The sequence below is a fragment of the Vulpes vulpes genome, chromosome 11, assembly GCF_048418805.1.
Source record: "Vulpes vulpes isolate BD-2025 chromosome 11, VulVul3, whole genome shotgun sequence".
Taxonomy (NCBI): Eukaryota; Metazoa; Chordata; class Mammalia; order Carnivora; family Canidae; genus Vulpes; species Vulpes vulpes.
In genome coordinates, this window is record NC_132790.1 from 85,414,288 (window position 1) to 85,435,183 (window position 20,896).

General features: G+C 41.7%; 1 protein-coding gene across 4 annotated transcripts; it reads left to right on the forward strand.

Annotated features, from left to right (window-relative positions):
* The first annotated feature begins 3,823 nt into the window (after nucleotides 1-3,823).
* On the forward strand, nucleotides 3,824-19,342 carry FAIM (Fas apoptotic inhibitory molecule). Of its 4 annotated transcripts, none has more exons than XM_026018546.2 (6): nucleotides 3,871-4,050; nucleotides 9,181-9,239; nucleotides 10,334-10,466; nucleotides 11,043-11,271; nucleotides 15,898-15,947; nucleotides 18,883-19,342. In XM_026018546.2, exons 1-6 carry the CDS (start codon nucleotides 4,003-4,005, stop codon nucleotides 19,030-19,032), a joined length of 669 nt encoding a protein of 222 aa, XP_025874331.1. In that variant the 5' UTR covers nucleotides 3,871-4,002; the 3' UTR covers nucleotides 19,033-19,342. The 4 variants fall into 4 exon arrangements, with proteins under 4 accessions (XP_025874332.1, XP_025874331.1, XP_072583062.1 ...); XM_072726960.1 differs by lacking the exon at nucleotides 3,871-4,050 and adding an exon at nucleotides 4,382-4,463; XM_026018547.2 differs by lacking the exon at nucleotides 9,181-9,239 and having other exon boundaries at nucleotides 3,824-4,050.
* Nucleotides 19,343-20,896: the final 1,554 nt, after the last annotated feature.

A 20,896-nucleotide genomic window follows, 5' to 3' on the forward strand; every position in this document is an offset into this window, starting at 1 on the left:
GCTTGGGGTAAGAGAAGCAAGTAATGGTGTTGGATTTGCAAATCCAATAGGGTTTTATCTGCAATGTTTTCTTCCATTGAAATTTTTCAATGAGCCAGTATTTAATGATGGTCAATTCTAAGTCACAGGAATATGGTTATTATCTTCTATACTTTTTACATTTTTTTTACATTTCTCTAAATAAACATGATACAAACTTTTCCCAATTTTTACCAAATCTTAACCAATTGGAACATGTGTCTGTACTGCCTTCCTTTGGCTCTTTGCTCTAATTAAGGGTGTATCTACAAACCCCACTCTCCACATGACTCAAACCAAAGCTGATATTCTCCTGAAATTGTCCAGCTTTTCTTGTTTCGAGTTCTACAAAATCACCTTATTTCACTCCTCCACTTTCAGTATTTGTGTAGGTAGAGCCACAGCCACCTTGGGCTGAGGGGGAAGATGCCTAAGCAGCAGCAGCCTGGTGAGCAGCAGGAGACTGTGGGTACTGGCATTGGTTCTGACACACAATCCTTGGAGGCCATAATTCTGGGCCCTGGGCTTCTTTCTAAAGCACCAGTTAAGGTGCCTCTCCCTTTAAATATATCGCTGGTAGTCAAGCTGGACCAATACTGGAAGGGCACGTGGAAAATTTTAGTCTTGTTCGTATCAGACTAAGTAACTTTTCCCTTTTATTTTGATCTCCATTCATGTTGTTTAAAAAGTAAGTTCAGGGATCCCTGGGTGGCGCAGCGGTTTGGCGCCTGCCTTTGGCCCAGGGCGCGATCCTGGAGACCCGGGATCGAATCCCACATCGGGCTCCCGGTGCATGGAGCCTGCTTCTCCCTCTGCCTGTGTCTCTGCCTTTCTCTCTTTCTCTCTGTATGACTATCATAAATAAATAAATAAATAAATAAATAAATAAATAAATAAATAAATAAATAAATAAATAAAATAAAATGTATAAAAAAAAAATAAAAATAAAAAGTAAGTTCAGAAAACCAGTCAATGCATTAACAATTTCCTTTTCAAAAGGAGGCCCAATGAAAGCACAGAGAATGGTGAATGAAAACATTTAGCTGCTCTCTTAAAATACATCACTGATGGCCTAGCTGGCTTAGTCGGTAGAGTATGTGACTCTTTTTTAAATTTTTATTTATTTATGATAGTCACACAGAGAGAGAGAGAATGAGAGAGGCAGAGACACAGGCAGAGGGAGAAGCAGGCTCCATGCACCGGGAGCCCAACGTGGGACTCGATCCTGGGTCTCCAGGATCGCGCCCTGGGCCAAAGGCAGGCGCCAAACCGCTGCACCACCCAGGGATCTCGAGTATGTGACTCTTGATCTCAGTGCTGGAAGTTTGAGCCCCACATTGGGTGTAGAGATTATTTAAAAATAAAATCTTAAAAAATTAGTCAATCAATCACTAATGTCAATGGGCAAATTGGTGAGAGGTAGTTTGAGGTAATAACAGATCTAGGTACTTCCTGGGAAACAAGGAAATAATCTGAGTGTGAGAATACAGTCAAAAGCATGGGGCACCTTGCTGGGTCTGTCAGTAGAACATGTAACTCTTGATCTCATGGTTGTGAGTTTGAGCCCCATGTGGGGCATAGAGATTACTTTGAGAATAAAAAAAAAAGTTACGTCAAAAGCAGGATTAGCTTGAATAAATACATTTTATACTTAAGTTAAATACCTTTCATGGTATTTTCTTGAGACTTAGTGTCCATAACAATTCTGTCTGGTAACAAGTAACTATCGCTACCTTCAGTGTCCTGGGCCCTGGGAATGAGTAGGTGGAAAATGTAGTAAAAAAATGGCATGTTCCTGGCATCCCAGAAATTATACCAGGTATCTCAGAAATTCCAAGTATTATACTCAAAGAGAAAATAGTGGCATAGTACAAGCCAGTTGAGGAATCAGATTGCACTGCCTATTTGTGGTGCAGATTTGAGTGCACCTCTTGAATGTACTCTGTGGGCCCTGGGCAGAGGAGCTTCCCAGGCCTCTAAGGAAAGGCTTAGAGTTTTTTTCAAGCACAATTAACACTTTTGTAATAATAGGCCCTGTTAACATGAACTTTTTGAATCCCACAGGCCTGGCTCCATATGCTGGCCCTGCAATTTGCAATTTCCTTTTTTATTTTTTATTTTTTTTAAATTCATGAGAGAGAGGCAAAGACATAGGCAGAGGGAGAAGCAGGCTCTCTGAGGGGAACCCAATGCAGGACTTGGTCCCAGGACCCCAGGATCACACTCTGAGCTGAAGGCAGATGCTCAACCACTGAGCCACCCAGGCATCACTGGCCCTGCAACTTCTGAAGGCTTTGGGTCCCTCTGTAATATAAATACTGGGCTGTTGTGAAAAGTACAGGCAATAATATACAAGGACATAGCAAGCATCCAATAAATTACACCTTATTGGTCTTATAAAGGATACCCAGATTTCTAAGTTTTTACAAGAAAATATGATCCTTCATTAGTATCCCCAACCAGGGTTTTCTGGTCCTAGCCCAACAACAAAGGATTGTTTTTTAGAAGAACTAAGGACTAGGAAAAAGGAATTAGGGACATGTCTTCAACTAGCCTGGTCCCATCGCTAGAAATTCCCACTTTGAAGCCTTTTACCTTTCCCCTGCAACTCATTCTTTCAATAATTATTTATTGAAAACTCTCCGTTCAAGACACCCGTTTAGAAGAAAATACAAATATGAAAAGTCTTTGTCTTGGAGGAGCTTTCAGTACAGGGTAGCAAACAAGAAATCAGTGCTCACTAAACAGAATCCTTAGAACATAATTTGCTTAAGAATTCAGTCATTTGGGGTGCCTGGGTGGCTCAGTGGTTGAGCATCCACCTTTGGCTCAGGTGGTAATCTCAGAATTTCCCAACCAAGTCCCACACGGGGCTCCCAGCAGGGTGCCTGTTTCTCCCTGTGCCTATGCTTCTGCCTCTGTCTCTCATGAAAAAAAATAAATAAAATCTTAAGAAAAAAAAAAAGAGAATTCAGTCATTATTTTATAGACTGATTAACCTAATTAATAGATTGTCCCTTCTAGTCTCTATTCCCCTTCTCTCACATACTTGTTCAGCATCTAGAAACCGCCTTGACTCTACCAACCTCAATGATGAAACAATTCTTTACACAGACCTCAAGCTGGGATAAGAAATTACACAATGAGGTCTGGATCACACGTTCTGGCCCCCAAATCTTCTGGGCCTTCAGAGCCCCTCCAGAATCCCTTCAAACGTCTGTGTATTGTCACCTGGTACACACTTCACAGGACCTCAAATGGCCCTGCTCAGCAACCTTCTTCCCTGTCTGTGGGTGGCAGGGAAGATCAGAAGGCACCTAAAACCTACCCAGGCCTGCTTTACATTCATTCTTTTTTATTTTTTATTTTAAGGTTTAATTTATTTATTTAGGAGAGACACACACAGAGAGAGGCAGAGGGAGAAGCAGGCTCCCTGCAGGGAGCCCTATGCGAGACTCGATCCCAGGACCCCGGGAACATGCCCTGAGCCGAAGGCAGACCTCAACCTGTGAGCCACCCAGGTGTCCCTACATGCATCCTTTAAGCAAGTGTTTATCAGAGCCTACTCTGAGCCTGCGCTGTGCAGGTGTGGGAGGTACAAGAGCGAGAGCCAAGCGCCACAACCCCTGCCATCAAGAACCTCCAGTCCCCTATGAAGTTGCACGATAAGCAAAAACTACAGAAATAATTGCACACTCCGACAAGGGCTAAGAAGTCCAAGTGCTGCAAGTCTTCAGGGCCAGGATAGTTTTCCTTCAAAAAAAAAAAAAAAAAAAAAGATATCTAAGAGCGAGCTCGACCACACAGAGAAGGGTGACTAGGGGCCGAGGCAGGGAGGCGGGCCCAGCAGGGGGAGGGCATCGCAGGGCCCCGGGGACCGAGAACGCCGGTCTCTCGGAGAAGCTGCACGGCCCGATACCCGCCCTAAGGCGCTGGGTCTTTACAGAAGCAACCAGAACCCGTGAAGGAGATTTCAAGGGGCGCATGCCCTTATCGGGGTCACCGGCCCGGCGGCTTCGGAGCGGACACACGGTCAGTTTACGCGCCGGGTTCCCGCGGCGTCCGGCCCCGCGCCCGCGACCGAGCCGCACCGGGGATGGCGAGACGCGGCCGCGGCCTCAAGGTTTCGGGCGGGCGGGGGTCGAGGGAGGGCCTGGCTGGCGCTGCCCGCGGGGGCGGGGGCGGGGGCACCCGAAGCGCCGCAGAGTCGGCGCTCGCTCGGGGCGGCGGCCGAGCTCTCAGCCTCGGAGCAGGAGGCGCCCGGGGCTCGGCGGAAGCGGCGCGGCCCGCGACCTCCCGCGGCGCCCGGCGGCCCAGGTGCGCCCCGCGGCCCCCAGAAGCCCCTGCGCGCGGCCCCGGGCACCCCCGCTGTACGCAGCGCGGCGGCGGCCGCCATCTCCGGCGGCGGCGGCGGGCGGTGCCGCGCGGACCCCGAGCCCCGGAGGGTGAGGCGGCGGGCAGTGCGGGGGCTCGCGGGCGTCGGCGGGTGCCGGCCGGGGGCGGGGGCGGGGGCGGCCGCGGGGCGCCCATCCTGGTCAGGCCCAGCATCTCAGCGTAATGAACACCCTTGCAGCCCCTTCTCCCTCCGCACGCGGACCGGCCGTATCTCGCGCAGCCCAGATCCCGCGTGCGGGAACTTCGGCCTCTCCCGCGGAGGACGCGGCGCGCGCAGCTCCTGTGTGTCCCTCCGCGTCCTCCTCCGTGTTGGCCGCGCGGGACCGCGCCCGTGTGGGCGGCCTTGACCGCGGCGTCCAGGCCGGCCCGGCGCAGGCTGGGCGTGGAGGGTCGTGCAGGGTCTTGGGGGACGGCCCCGTGATTACTTCTTGGCCCCCCCCTGCTGGTGATCACGCAGGTGGTTTGCAGTTTGCAGCTAGGACAAAAGGCAGTTCGTTGAGCTCTGTTCCGTCTAGCGTGTTGAGCATGATTACTTGTTTAGAGTGGATCTCTCATAAGGCTTGTGGTTTATGTGGATGCAAAAATGCTCCTCGGAAAAGTTATGTTCTTTTTTTTTTTTTTTTTTTTTTTTTTAATATTTTACTTACTTATTCAGGAGAGACACAGAAAGAGGCAGAGACACAGGCAGAGGGAGAAGCAGGCTCCATCCAGGAAGCCTGATGTGGGATTCGATCCCAGAACTCCAGGATCACGCCCTGGGCCGAAGGCGGCGCTAAACCGTCGAGCCACCCGGGCTGCCCAAGTTATCAGTTCTTATACCTCCGGTGGCATTTGGGGGACATCTGGCTCCTGGAGCTTCCTGACTCACTTTGCTGGAGGTCCCAAGGCTTCACATGGGTCTGGGCGTACAGTGTCAACACCTGTTTGTTGAAGAGTGACCTCCTTTGTGATTGGCCTTACCTAGAGCTGTTGCTGAAAAGGGAACTATGAATATCTTAATATATTTTTTAATTTTTTAAAAAAGATTTTACTCATTTATTCATGAGAGACACAGAGAGAAAGAGAGAGAGGCAGGGACACAGGCAGAGGGAGAAGCAGGCTCCATGCAGTGAGCCCGACATGGGACTGGATCCCAGGTCTCCAGGATCATACCCTGGGCTGAAGGCAGGTGCTTAACCCCAGAGCCAACCGGGCTGCCCTTAACGGTTGTCTTACTCTGAAACATGATCGTTGGATTGCTAGCGAATAGATTTTAAAAGATTATGCTGATGCCTAGATACTCAAAAAGCTTTCTTTGAAGGCATGTAAAGAGTTTCGAGTGACATCATCTCATCAGTGAAAATAAATGGAATTTGTTTTTCTTTTTTTTCTTTTTATGGTGAAAAAAATTATATTTAGATTTATAGCCGGCTGGACTCAGTTTAGATGATCCCAATTTTGTTGGCAACATCCAAAGCATCATAGTCAGGAGCCAGTCGAACACATGCTTTCTTCTCTCCATCAGGCCTGATCAAGGTGTTGACCTTGGCCACATCAATGTCATAGAGCTTCTTCACAGCCTGTTTGATCTGGTGCTTATTGGCCTTGGCATCCACAATGAACACAAGTGTGTTGTTGTCTTCTATTTTCTTCATGGCTGACTCAGTAGTTAAGGGGAACTTGATGGCATAGTGATCAAGCTTGTTTCTCCTGGGGGCGCTCTTTCGAGGATATTTGGGCTGCCTTCGGAGATGCAGGGTCTTGGGTCTTCGGAATGTAGGTGAGGTGCGGATATTCTTTTTTTTGTGACTGTGCACGCCTTTCAGCACCGCTTTCTTACTTAGCTTTCAAAGCCTTTGCTTTGGCTTCGGCTTTGGGAGGGGCAGGGGCTTCCTTCTTCGCCTTCGGCGCCATCTTCGTGAAAGGGGGAATTTGTTTTTCCACCCCGACTTTCATTTACATTTTTTAATTTTAAAAATTTATTTTATTATTATTGTTTTTAAGTAGGTTCCATGCCCAGCATGGAGCCCCAAAGCAGGGCTTGGACTCACTACCCTGTGGACTAACCACCCTGTGATTAAGACCTGAGCTGAAAAAGAAAAAAAAAAAAAAAAGACCTGAGCTGAGGGATCCCTGGGTGGCGCAGCGGTTTGGCGCCTGCCTTTGGCCCAGGGCGCGATCCTGGGGACCCGGGATCGAATCTCATGTCGGGCTCCCAGTGCATGGAGCCTGCTTCTCCCTCTGCCTGTGTCTCTGCCTCTCTCTCTCACTGCGTGCCTATCATAAATTTAAAAAAAAAAAAAAAGACCTGTGCGGAGATCAAGAGTCGGATGCTTAACCAACTGAGCCACCAAGATGTCCTTCATTTACATTTTTTAAATTTTGTGCTAAAAGAGAGGGAATTTTCTTTGTAATGATCATTTTTCAGTTTGGTTGCATGATTCTGGAAATTAAGTATATGTTTAAGGATTTAAGAATGACAAGTTTTAAACCAAAGTCTTCTCTGGCCTTCCCACCCATTGGGTAGGGCTAGGATCCTTTCTTTGTGGACCCTTTCTGTCCCTTACTGCTTCTCTTTACAAAGACACTCCCATGGCTATGTGGTAATCCTTTGTTTTTTTCTAGAGCTCTTCACTTTGAGCTTAGTGTCCAGCTCAGTGCCTGGCACATAAGTGACTGATAACTATTAGCATGGTGAATGAATTTAGAGTATGACATGTGTTTATTAATCCAATTTGTAACTTAGAGATGTGTGACATATTTCTCATTTTTTAATTGAGTAAGGCAGATATTGGGGACAAGGACAGTTGTGATCATGTTTTGGTTATAGATATAGTCACATTCCAAAAAACACTACCAGCAGGACACCTAGGTCTTTCCTTTTCTTAAAAATAAAAACTTTGTTGAGGTATAATTCACATACCTCATACAATTCACCCATTTAAAGTGTACAATTCAATGTCTTTGTATATTGCAATATTAACTTTTTTAAGTTGTGGTAAAATACATATGACATAAAATTTGCCATATTAACCATCATTAAAATGTATAATTCCGTGGGATTAAGGACATCCACAGTTTTGTGCAACCACTATTTCCAAAACTTTTCAGCACTTTAGATAGATACTCCATAAATAGATGAATGCCTGTAGTTTAGGGAAATTTTTCAAGAAATAAATGTGATCTTGATTTCTAATTTCCTTTCTAATTTGTTGTGTTGTCTTTTATACTTTCATATGAAAAGTTATAATAATTAAGATGGTACCATGCCTTATCGTAGTGCGATAATAATGAAGTTCCTTATGATGGAAAACTGGGCAGTTTTTTTCAAGTTTGAATGCTGGATTACTGAAGTTTCTAGGGTCTCTAAAAGTTACAAAGCAAAATTTGAATGAAATCCCTAAGACCACTCTGATTTGCAAAGGATGGCTTATCCAAATTTTTATATCATGCTATTTGGCTTCTTCTATTGCTGTGTATTCTCTTTGCTTTTATAGTTGCAGGATACCCTCCACTTTCATAGGAGATACCCTAGGGCTTCTTAAGACTAGAAAAATTCACAAATTTATAAGGTGCTCCCAAAACAGAGGGATTTATTTTAGGTGCGAAGTATTTGAATCTTTCTCAGTGTTAATCTCTTTTGCATCTTTTAAATACGCTTCTGGCTGTTTTCAGCTAAAGAAGTTTGGCAATCTCCCATTTTTAACAAGGAGAGGAGCGCCCTTGGGCATCTATAGGGAGAGGGCTAGACCAGAGTAGGTCTTGGCAGCAAAAAATAGTTGAACCTATTTTTCAGTAGGTTTGGCAGGTATACAGCTGTTAATCTCAAATCTCCAAATGTGGAGGGTTTCCTATGCATGTGTGAACATATGTGTGCTTCAGATTTTAGTAAAATCTAATTAGTATTACAGCCCAGTTAATTCTGAGGTAATTGCATGGGAGTACTGGGCTTTAGTTCTGACTCAGGCCCCACTAGTGACCTGAGCAAACCATATAACTTTTGTGAATTCATTGTTGGCACTAGTAAATTAAATGGGCTTGAGTAGGTAAATTAAGTTTGCTGTTGGAAAGCAAACTAGTATATCCTTGGCTGCTTTCTGCGAACTTGTCATTTCTTTGAAGGTATCTACAAATTTTTTTTAATTTTTAATTTTTTTTAATTAAATAGGCTCTATCCCCAACATGGGGGTTGAACTCATGACCCCGAGACCAAGAGTCACATACTCTACCAACTAAACCAGCCAGGTGCCCCTAAAATATTTTTTTAAATTACATATTCCACCTTAATATATATCCTTCTAAAATTTAATATTAAGATTGCATTTTAAATTTGTTACCACCCTGTAACATAGATGCTTCCTGAAGATGCGTACTGTTTATCCGGGAGTTTTATGTATTCCCTGACCCATTGCCTCATACCCTTGGGGCTTCTTATACCTCAATTTGAGAATCACGAGACCCAGAGGACCTCTAGGTCTCTTGCAGCTCTGATGTGGTATCATATTTGAAATTAGTTAAACTAGAGTTTATGCTCTGGTTTTAGGAAATTATAAATTTTTAACAGGGAAAATATGATTAGCCAATTTGCATGACTTTATTTCTTTTCCTGAAACCTGGAGATTGCAATTCTATTGTATGTAAAAGCTGTTTCATCAGAAACTCCATGCAATTTGAGAAATGGATTGCAAACTTAGAAAAAAACTCTTTGCATATGTTATCTTTGTTGCTCTCAATCTTTCTTTGCTGCAATTCTGCTTTTTTCTTTCCTGGCTGCTAATTGGATTAAAGACTGTTTTGCCAACCATGGCATCTGGAGATGACAGTCCTATCTTTGAAGATGATGAAAGGTAAATGTCTTGCATGGCAAAAAAAAAAAAAAAGTAGCTTTTGAAACTTTCAAAATTGTTTTAATCACTCAGGAGTGATTTATCCAGGCTACTTTGTTAAGGACACATTTTGTAAAGTTGCAGAATGCATGGTTTTGCTTTTCTGTGATTTAAACACCTTTTAAGTGGCCCCTAACGTAACACATCTTTTCCCATAGGGCCTGGATGTAAGATCTCCAAATCTGCCTTAGCACAAAGTTTTCGGCAATCACTTCAAAATAATATAACATTCACTTACCATTTCTGATTTAGAGTACACAAAGGACATTAGAGTGAATAAAAAGTAAGATGTAGTTAAGAGAGCAGGCTTAAAACATATTTCATACAGATATTACATTATAAAATATATGGCATTCTTACAGGGCATGATATGATAAATATATATTTTATATTAAAATATTAATATAAATATGTATTTAAATTGTGCTAGAAACTTATGACAAAACAATCCTTTATTTTTTTATAAGATTATTATAGTAAAGATAAGAATGATCATTTTCCATATATTTTTATCTTTTTAATTATAGGACATTAATTCTATGACTTCTCTTTTTCTCAGTATAATAAATTAGAACCTTTTTTGTTAAAATGAATCCTAACTGGCTTAAGTATGAAAGGTTTGGGGAGTTTCTTGTTTTGGAGTGAGTGGATCTGAAAAAGAAAAACCAGAATTAAATACTGTGCTTTTTAAAATGGGGATAACGGGGGGAGAAGCAGAGACTTTTTACTGACCTTTCTAAGCATTATTCTGTAGCCCAGCTTAGAATACTATCCTAGATAAAGTGATAGGTTCTTAATCCTATTAATATTAAGGTGACTTTGTTTGGAATTATCCGACTATATACCTGTTTATAGTAGTTGTATCTTAAAGGAAGAGTGCATAAGAGGGAGAAGATAGCTATATGTACTGTGAGTAGAAATTGTTAGGTACTGTCACTTTAATATCTTGTAATTTTAGGGGTTTAAAAAATCTGATATTTTCATGTTGGAAAGATTCATTGGTTATTTGCTTACTGTACTTGGCCAGTTGTAATTCTGTTATTTTATTCCCGTAGCCCTCCTTATAGCCTGGAGAAAATGACAGATCTCGTAGCCGTTTGGGATGTTGCTTTAAGTGATGGAGTCCATAAGATTGAGTTTGAACATGGCACCACATCAGGCAAACGAGTGGTATATGTAGATGGGAAGGTAGGAAAAAAATAAGTTACTTTGTAGAATATGGTATACATAAAAGCTTGATTTTGTTAACATAGATTCTTCATATATAAATTTAAGGGTTTTCTCTTACATTGATTATATTTTGGCCTGGATCATGTTGCTGGACAAAGCAAACTAATAATAATTATAGATCCATAGACTATAACATTTAAACTTCAAGTGCTTTTATTTTCTAAAATATTTGGATTGTTGGGATTCCTGGGTGGCTCAGCGGTTCAGTGCCTGCCTTTGGCACAGGGCGTGATCCTGGAGTCCCGGGATTGAGTCCCGTGTCGGGCTCCGGGCATGGAGCCTGCTTCTCCCTCTGCCTGTGTCTCTGCCTCTCTCTCTCTCTCTCTCATGAATAAATAAATAAAATCTTTAAAAATAAATAAATAGAAAAATAAAATAAAATATTTGGATTATGAAGTAATAAAATTACATCTAAATAACATTGCTATTAAAAAAAATTGCTATTTACTCACTTTAATTATATAGCATTTCTAAAGTTAAGTATTAAATTTTCTTCCATTTGTGTGTTTTCAACTTTTACATTTTATTGCTTAGGAAGAGATAAGAAAAGAATGGATGTTCAAACTAGTGGGCAAAGAAACTTTCTGCGTTGGAGCTGCAAAGACAAAAGCAACCATAAATATAGATGCTGTCAGTGGCTTTGCATATGAATATACTCTGGAAATTAATGGCAAAAGTCTCAAGAAGTATATGGAGAACAGGTCGAAGACTACCAATACCTGGGTATTACATTTGGATGGTGAGGACTTTAGAGTTGTGTTGGGTAAGTGAGTGCCATTTCTGCAGAATCTGTTGACTTTTTATGATGATTGTTAATTAGTTCCCCTAACTATCCAGACCCTTTATGGGAGCTTTGAGTAGAGAGAGTGTGTGTGTAGGTGTATTTCTGATGTGTCCTATGTAAATGAAATGTTCATTTAATTGACTGGTTTATATGAGAGCCAGATTTTGTAGTGATGGATTTGAGGATTATAAACAGGTGTAAAAAAAAAAAAGGAAATGGGCAACCCCGGTGGCGCAGCGGTTTAGCGCCCCCTGCAGCCCAGGGCATGATCCTGGAGACCCTGGATCGAGTCCCATGTCGGGCTCTCTGCATGGAGCCTGCTTCTCCCTCTGCCTGTGTCTCTGCCTCTCTCTCTCTCTCTCTGCATTTCTATGAATAAATAAATAAATCTTAAAAAAAAAAAGGAAATGATGTAGACATTTGTTGTTACTTATTGTTGATATTTCTGTTATCTTTTATTATCGATATTTCTCTTTAAAAGGATGTCTAGAGACAGTTGGAAATTTAAGCATGATCAGTAACAAGGGAATTTTTTCTAGACAGCAGTATGTTTAGTACTGCAATATATCAAAATTTCCAGTCCAGATAAAGCAGATTAAAAAGTAAAAAGTAATAAGCCATTGATCCTAAAGCTGAGTTTTGTTGTTACAGATGGCTATCCATGTTTCCAGTGGGTCTACAAAACTTAAGACAAATATTTACCAGTTACTATCTTTTCTCTCCTCTGGTACTCCCGGTATTTCCTGCTTCTTACATCACTAAGTTAAGATCATTTGGATTATCTCATAAATTCATTGATTCACTTACTTAGATAATCTTGAGTACCTACTAAATATCAGTGAGCGTACCAGACACTGAGGATACTAGATGAAAAGATGTTGTCTGTGCCTTTAAAGAGCCTACAAGCTAGTCAAATGCTAGCATATACCTTTAAAAAAATTCTTTTTAAAGATGAAAAATGTTTGGGGTGCTGACTCAGTTGGTGGAGCTTGTGACTCTTTCTTTTTTTCCAATGATAGTCACAGAGAGAGAGAGAGAGGCAGAGACACAGGCAGAGGGAGAAGCAGGCTCCATACACTGGGAGCCTGACGTGGGATTCGATCCCAGGTCTCCAGGATCACACCCTGGGCCAAAGGCAGGCACCAAACTGCTGTGCCACCCAGGGATCCCCTGGAGCATGTGACTCTTAATCTCAGTGTTGTGAGCTCAAGCCCTATGTTGGTAGAAATCACCTAAAAATAAATAAACTTAAAAAAAATGAAAAATGAAAAGTGTTTATCAAGTAGTTAAATGTACATAGTTGAAAAAAAAAAACCAGAAAAACTCCTATAGCTTATTTATTGAAGAAACTGGATCAATTTATCTTAAAGAGTTTCTTGTGGTCTGGATTTTATTGATTGAACTTTTGTGATGTTTTTTCTTTTTTTTTTTAATATATTTTTAAAGATTTTTTTTTTTAAGTAATCTCTACACCCGATGTAGGGTTCAAATTTACAACACCAAGAGATTAAGAGTCTCATCCACTACCAAATGAGCCAGCCAGGCTCTTTGTTTCTTTGTTTCTAATATTTCCTATACATTGATAGTTAACTAAAGAATTGGTCAAATTTAGGTTTGATTTTTTTTTTTCTGGCAAGACTACTTTATGGTTTTGTTATATCAAGAGGCACATGGTATTTGTCAGTTTTTTTGATGTTGGCAACCATTGGTTGTCATTGGTACCTAATGTTTGCATCCATTAATCCTTAGCAGTTGCTAAATATTTCTAAAATGAAAAACTTCCTGTCATCTACTCTTTGGTTGCACAGAAGTACAATTTTTATATGAAATGCAGACTAAAAAAAAAAAAAAAGCAGACTAACACTTGTTTTCCCTTTACTATAAATTTTTCAAAATACAGAATTGGCTCCTTATTTTCCTCTAAAGGTGATCATTTAGGGTTTTTTTAAAAAAAAAACATTATTAAAAAATAAATAAAAACCATTATTAACTCATGGATTTAAACAGTTTGATGTGTGTTGCAACACATTCAAGTTATTATTTGAATTGACCATCGGATTGTCCCCATTTTGGCCAATGGTGTGCTCTGTAGATTGGCTCCTGTGTCCTTTTGTGACACATCATTGGTAGACTTCGAAAGCTTTCTTGCTATCAGATATGACAAGATGTCCTAGGCTCATTTTAAACATTTTCTTTCCTGACGTGGAATCATACTTTTCTTCAAGAAGCCCCAGTTTCTCAAGAGGAAAATGGTATTTCAAGAGCATAATCTGAGCATACGTTAAGATGCTCATTCATTATTTTTAGGAAGGTCCAGGCAGGCAGGCAGGCAGAAGAGGCTCCAAGGTACACATGCTCCAAGGCCTCCTGTAACTCACTGAATCCACTTCTGAGCCATAATGATGTAATACTTTTATCAGATGTGTTCTTTTGTTAATATACATACTGGAATAGGTGCTCTACCCATATGATTCAGATATTAAAATGATATGAAAAGATACATGGCAAAATTTGCTTCCACCCCTATTCCCACCCACCCTGTTTCCCTGATAAAAATAAGCTCTTTAATAGTGAGTCTTTCCAGTGTTTATTTAGATTCAAGCAAATATGAAAATTTAATACTACCTCATTTCATAAAAGCATCTTGTCTTCTTGACTTATTCATATATTCTGAGGATCCTCTCCTAACCATACACGAAGAGCTTTCTCATACTTTTTTTTATAGCTGCAGAGTTGGTCTCAATAGTAATAAAATAAATAGTTTAACTCACTCCTGACAATTGGGCACTTGGGCTATTTCTAATCCTTTGCTGTTGGAAGTAGTGTTGGATGAATGGCTTTGTTTATATGCCTCTTGGAATGTAGTTGACATATCTCCTTTGCATAAAATCCCAGAAGCGGGAAAGTAGGATTGCTGGGTCCAACAGAACTGTGCTTGTCACTTGAGCCATCGGGCCCCATTGCCCCTATGGTGCTTTTACTGCTGTGCGCTCCCGGTACCCATTTCCCCTCAGGTTCCCCAGCTGAGCATGTTGTCAGATCTTAAAATTTTTAAAAAATATTCTGCTACATGAAAAGTGGTATTTCAGTGTTTTTATTTGCCTTTTTCAAAATTAAGTGAGGTTGAGCATCTTTTCATATTTGATGTCCTTTGTTTTTCTCTTCTGATCTACGTGTCCTCTGACCTACTGTCTTTTGGGTTGTTGGTCTTTCTCTCGTTGATTGCTCGGAGTCTTTCTGCCAGTAAGAGTGACTTTTGTCTGTGTTATGAGCTTTGCGTATTTCTTCCCAGTCTGACTTTGCTTATGTGTGTACACTTTTTTCTTTAAAACATGTACTCCTGGGCTCCCTCAAAAGAAATATTCTTTACTTTAATGTAGTCACATTTATTCCATTTTTCTTTTCTGGATTAGTAGGTTTCTTCAGAGGCACATTCATAATAGCCTATAGAAAATCTGAGTACATGCACATGTTCAGTAGGCATACTACATGAAATTCCAGTTTTCACCGGCATCATGGTTTATTTTAGCACGGTATGCTCTGATCAGGTGTTGAGACAAGTTAGGTCTCCCTGTAACCATGGCTGTTGATGCTTCAGCTCAGGCTGCTACTGGAGCAAACCACTGCCTACATCTCCTGCGCCCCTCTGCCTGTTTCTCCTTTAGCCCAGGTCAAAGGCCTCTATTCTCTGAGGCTCCCATCTCAAGCTGTGGGGAGAAAAGAGCCCCTGTTAGACTGTGTTCCTGGAGTAGATGGCCTGTTAGAATCAAGCCCCTGACTGGCGCCTCAGCCTTGACACGGAGGCAAGTTTTTTGACTCTTGGGCTTCTCACGTGCACACAGGTCATGATTCTAGGCTCATCTTCTGGCTCCTTGATTAGTGCAGTCTTCTCTACCACCCCCCACCAGGATACTAACAGTCACAAGTGGTTCTGGGATCCTCCCCCAAAATGCACACGTGTTTGTGCACACGTGCACACATGTACATGCCCTCCGAGGTAAGCCTCAGCAGCTTAACTGATGCCCAGCTGTATCGTGGCAGCATTTTGCACCATACTGTCAGTACAGTCCACCAGGTATACCTGTGTTTTTTCTTACGATCCATAGTTTTTCCCCAAAATGAAAACATTACAATAATGAATAGAGATTATTGTGCTATCCAGTAGGAAATTTCAGGTTAAATTTCTAAGCCTGAATGCTGTTCATCCGACATCGGCCCTGTCACAGCCTTTCTTGGTGGCCTTTGTGCAAGAAAGGTAGGGGGCAGTCTCTGGTCACAGATGACAGTCTGTGTAGCCAGGTCCCTCCTTGCATTCACTTCTGTGCATCCTAAATACTGAAGTTTGTGTTGCAGTGTTTATTTTGTTCAACAGGGCTTCATCCATTTGTACTAGGGCCATGATTGTCTCTTAAAAGATTGTTTTATCTCACTTTTATTTTGTTTGTGAATCAAGTTAAATGGTTTCTTCAAATTTAGAAGAATTTGAAAGCCATGAAAAGTTAATGGAGTTTTAGAAATCCAGTATATCAAGCTTTTATTAAAATAATAGTTAACTTTATCTTTGAGTCATAGATTATAATTTTTTTTTATTTGTTACTTTTACAGAAAAGGACACTATGGATGTATGGTGCAATGGTAAAAGAATGGAGACAGCAGTAAGTTGACCCTTTACTTACTCTTAGCGCCTTGTATAAGGTTGCCACTGAAATGTTGCATTTCCTAATGGTGAAGATTGATAATTAAGCAGTGTCCTCTCGGTTAAGGACAAGAAAGAGATGAAGTACTCCTGACTCCAAATTCTGAACACCTCTCCTGGACAGCGCCTGGGGCAGGGAGGGCTTGGAAATGCCATATGTTGAGAGCTGGCCCCAGCCTCACACTCTGCCTTTCCTCTCCTGGACCAGGCTCTGTCCTAAATAGAATTCACACATCAAAAACTGGCCCCACAGGAGGTCCTGTCCAAGTTAAATTGGGCTTCATATCACAGCTTCTCAAACTGCATGTGTAGAAATCACCTGGGATCTTGCTAAGATGCAAATTCTAACATTTCCCCTGGTGATGCCAATGCTGCTTGTCAGCCCATGAGTCACACTTGAATAAGACTTTACAGCATACTCTCAAAGCAGATAGGACTTTTCTAAAAGTGAGGTTTTTGAAAAAGAAGCAATGCATACAAGTCAGGTGACACGAAGGCAGATAGGAAAGGGCACTGTCACAAACCACAGAAGATTAAGTGAAGTTTGTAGACCAGCAGTGGCAAGCGGCTACCCTACTATCGTGGCCAAGTGTGATCACATCCCTACCAAACCCCAGAGCGTTCAGCCTTTGCTGCCGACTGCTTGAATTGTTATGGCTGCTGGTGGGATGAATATTTAAGTGATTTCAGCAAGAATGAAAGCATAGTGGTGTGCGTGGCTGAGGGAGCAAGTGGAAGCAGAGGAGACCATCGTTGGAAGCGCAGAGTGTGAGACTGGGAGCTACAGTCCCTGGGTGGAAATTCCCCAGGGCTGTGGGGTCTGCTGGCAAGGACGGGGTACTATGCCTGGTCCCTGCATTTCATGCTGGCTTCCAACATGAACACCACGGCTGGAGATAATGAGACCTACTCTGCTCTAGTCACGTTTTAGCTAGTTGCCCATGGGAGGTGCTTCCCTAGTCTCCTTGGGAGGTGCTGCCCTGGTCTCCTTCACCTGTTGTAGGTATAGGAAGATGAGGAGAGGTACTCGGAGAGCAGGAGGCCTGGGATGAGTTTATTCGGCAGGCTACCAAGGACCTCCTGGGTCTTGTGGCTCTCTGCTTCTGAGGAAGTACCAATGCCAGAAAAGTTACCAATATAGATGCTTCTCTCTTTCTTAATCCTGGTGTGCATTCTTGAAAGGTTATGTAATCAGGGCTCACTCAGAATTCATCCTCAGAGCTTGAGCCATTCACTCTCCAGGATAAATCTACTGACAGAGACTTCTTTTATGCAGAGAGGCTTGGAGAGCTGTTCAGTGGTTTTTGGCCCCTGTGGAATAGCTTCAGTTACCATTAACATGGATCAGGCCCTTACTGGTCCTTCCTGTTCTTTCCTTCCAACCTTGGAACCCTCTAAGTGCCAATGGGCAGTTTTGGATCCTCTTCCCTTCCACCCTCAAGGAATTCTCTAAAGCAATATAGAGAGAATGTTGTTCTGTGGTATTAAGAATGTAGTTATAAATAAGTAATAAGTTGAAAGGAATGTTCATCCACAATGTCTTTGGTCCTCAGTAATTAGCAGGGAACTGCAAGTATTTGGACGATAGCTCTTTACTACCCGGTTGTCTCTTCACTGTAACTGCAATTGCTGCAGCTCCGTATCTGGGCAGTGATCCCCAGTATGTGCACACCCGCCCTTGCTGCCTGTGAGTGACAGTTGATTTTCTCCTTTTTTTTTTCCATCTCAAAGCATCATGACCAAAATTTATGTATGTGTCTGATTGTGCCCCCACAGGGTCCCTGTGGTGGTGTCAGTACTGGCCAGATTCTCCCCACAGCTCAGAAAAAGCTCTCCCCCAGGTGTCCTTTGCCTTCTTAGGTTGGATGATGTTAGCTCTGGGACCTCTGTCTGCTTTGGCTGCCAGGAAGCTCATAGCCAAATTTTAAGTCTGATTGTGGTTTCTTTGCTTTCTACCATGCTCCACTTTCATCCTTGAAGCCTCCTGTTCTTCTCTATGCCATTTGGCCCCTGTCTTTCTAATCTAGATCAGTACTATTCAGTAAAAATATGAGCCACAGGTAGGAGTTCCATGTATAGCTTTTCTTTTATTCATGTGAGACTTCTCTAATACCACAGTTTAAAAGTTTTAAGGTGAAGCTCGTTTTAATAGTATATTTGATTTAAATCAGTATATCCAAAATATTATAATTCAACATCAATAGAAGGTTTTAGAGGTATTGTACATTCTGTTTCATTCTAAGTCTTCCAAACTCCGTGTAGATTTTACACTCAAACAGCACATGGCATTTGAGACTCACCACATTTCAAGTGCTCAACTGCCACATGTGGCCAATAGCTACTGTGTTGAACAGAATGGGGCGAGATTGGGTAGTGCTTGGTTTTATGTTATCTGTGTATTTTACTGTAAGCCGCCTTACATTCTGCGGAATCAGATTTTTGGAGTGGGTAAGAACATTCTATCCCTTCCTGACTGGGTCCTCCAGCAGTTATTTCACCACTCTGTGCCTTGATTCCCCATCTATACAGTGAGGACACTAATAGTGCTTCTGTCAGGGCTGTGGTGATGGTGCAATGAAGTAATGCGTGCAGACTGTTCTTAGTATAGAGTAACTTGGCATAAACTAAGTGCTTGATATCATGCTTATCATTTTTACTTGTAAAAATAGTCAATATTGTTTAAATAGTGCATGTTATAGTCACACAGCCACAAGATAGTAGGGGTCTTTTCCCTCTGAAGCTTAACATTGTTCAAGATTGTAAGCAGGTACAAATAAATGTTCAGCCCATAAGAGAAATGTTCAGTCCATGCCACCCTTTTTAGATGGTGTTAATGCTCTAGACAAAGATAAATGTTTCTGGAACACTAACTCCTCCTTCTTTTGTTGGCCTAGGGTGAGTTTGTAGAGGACGGGACTGAAACTCACTTCAGTGTTGGGAACCATGACTGTTACATAAAGGCTGTCAGTAGTGGGAAGCGGAAAGAAGGGATTATCCATAGTCTCATTGTGGATAATAGAGAAATTCCAGAGATCCTTGAATGACTTCATGTTAGTGAATTTTAATCTTAACAAGTAAAAGATGAAGACTTTTAAATTACTGTGGTAATTAAATATGTTCAATATGTACTTTTCAGTACACTTAGTCTGCCAGGTGTTTATTTTTTAGATACTTGAAACTGTAATATTTCAAGAGTCAAAAAAAAAAAAAAGAAATATGTACAATCTTAAAAATTGCAATTTATTTTATAAATAATGTAAAATGTTTTAAAGCCAAATGGAAAAAGGATATGGACCAAAATCACCAATGTTTTACAAGAGGAACTTTTACTATAATAAATACTATAAAATAAAATTGGTGCTGCTTGATTTATGTTTCTAAAAATGGATATCTTCATATATTAATTTTTTTTTTTAATTTTAGAGAGACAGAGAGAGCACATGAACCGGGGCAGGGCAGAGGGACAGAGAGATTCTCAAGCAGAATCTGTGCTGAGTGCAGAGCCCAATGTGAGGCTCAGTCTTGTGATGCTGAGAGATCATGAGCTGAGCCGAAATCAAGTCAGATGCTTAACCTATTGTGCCACCCAGGCACCTCTGTCTTCATATATATTTAACCTATGCAGGTAGATTGTCTCTTTAAAGCAGTTGGTACATAATGATATGATTCGTTTAACTGGAGAAAATGAAAAACATTTTCTGTCTGGAAACTTAATATTAAAGAAATGCCAAATAGTGTCACATAAGAATTTAATTAAAAATGGGTTTCTGAAAATGTAGTCATTTTGTTTAATCAGCACAGTGAGGACAAAAAAAACACGAAGAAGAGGCAAACTTCTTTATACCAGACTGCCTCGGTTATATCCTCATCGTTGAAAAAGTCAGAGTTGGATCTGGTGTCAGGAGGTAGCAAGCAGCATGAAGCAGGCCCACCCTGGCATACTCACTGAGAAGACCTGGTCAATACAGTGAGTGTCTGAGATTGTGCATTCAGTACTCTGATGGTCTTTCAGGGCAGGATATAGCTTACTAGTAGAGCCTTTTATCAGGGTGTCCCATGTCCATTATACATGGTGATCCTCTGTGAGAGGAGGGGTCCTACATTTTCTAGACTTGCTCTGTCCAATATGGGAGCCATTAGTCATGTGGCTTTTTAAGTTAAACTAATTAAAAATAAGTACAATTAAAACATTCCTCTATCGCACTAGCCACATTTCAAGTGCTCAATAGTCACCCAGGGCTGGGAACAACTGTATTAGACAGTGTAGATATAGTTATTTCCATCATCCTACCACATTCTGTTGGATGTGTCTCAAGTGAATGAGCTCCTTATCAGTGGCACAGGCAGGATTTGATCCCAGGTTTTTCTGACACAAACCCATGCCCTTTACTACTATCTCTCTGTCACTAATGTATTTCTAAGAGATTTGGGGCAGAACAGAGGCACAACCAGGTGTAAGCAGCAGGGAAGAGGAATGGAGAGAACAGAGAGGGAAGATGGCTCAAACAGGTCTGGGTCAGGCAGAAAACGTGCTGGGCGGCAAAGAGAGCATATTACAATGAGCCTGCTTGCCACCTCCAACGTGGTTTTTTTCAAGCCTTTGCTATTGGCGGGTCAGCATGCTACCTTGACAAATTCCCCCGTTCTCCTTCCTCCACCCCCCAGCTCCATTTCACCACCACTGGAAAACCAGGAAGATGAACTAAGAGAGACTCTTCTGAGGCTTCTTAAACTCACATTTAGGTCTGTTTTCAAGTGTTTGAGTATTGTTTTTTTTCTCTTGAATAATGGGCCGCTTTTAATGGCCATATTTTATCTGGGACCAAGAAAAAAAAAAGGGCAAAGCAACTGTGTTTAGGTAGTTTGTTTTGAACTCTATAGTTATTAGAGGTCAGAACCTGTGTTTTT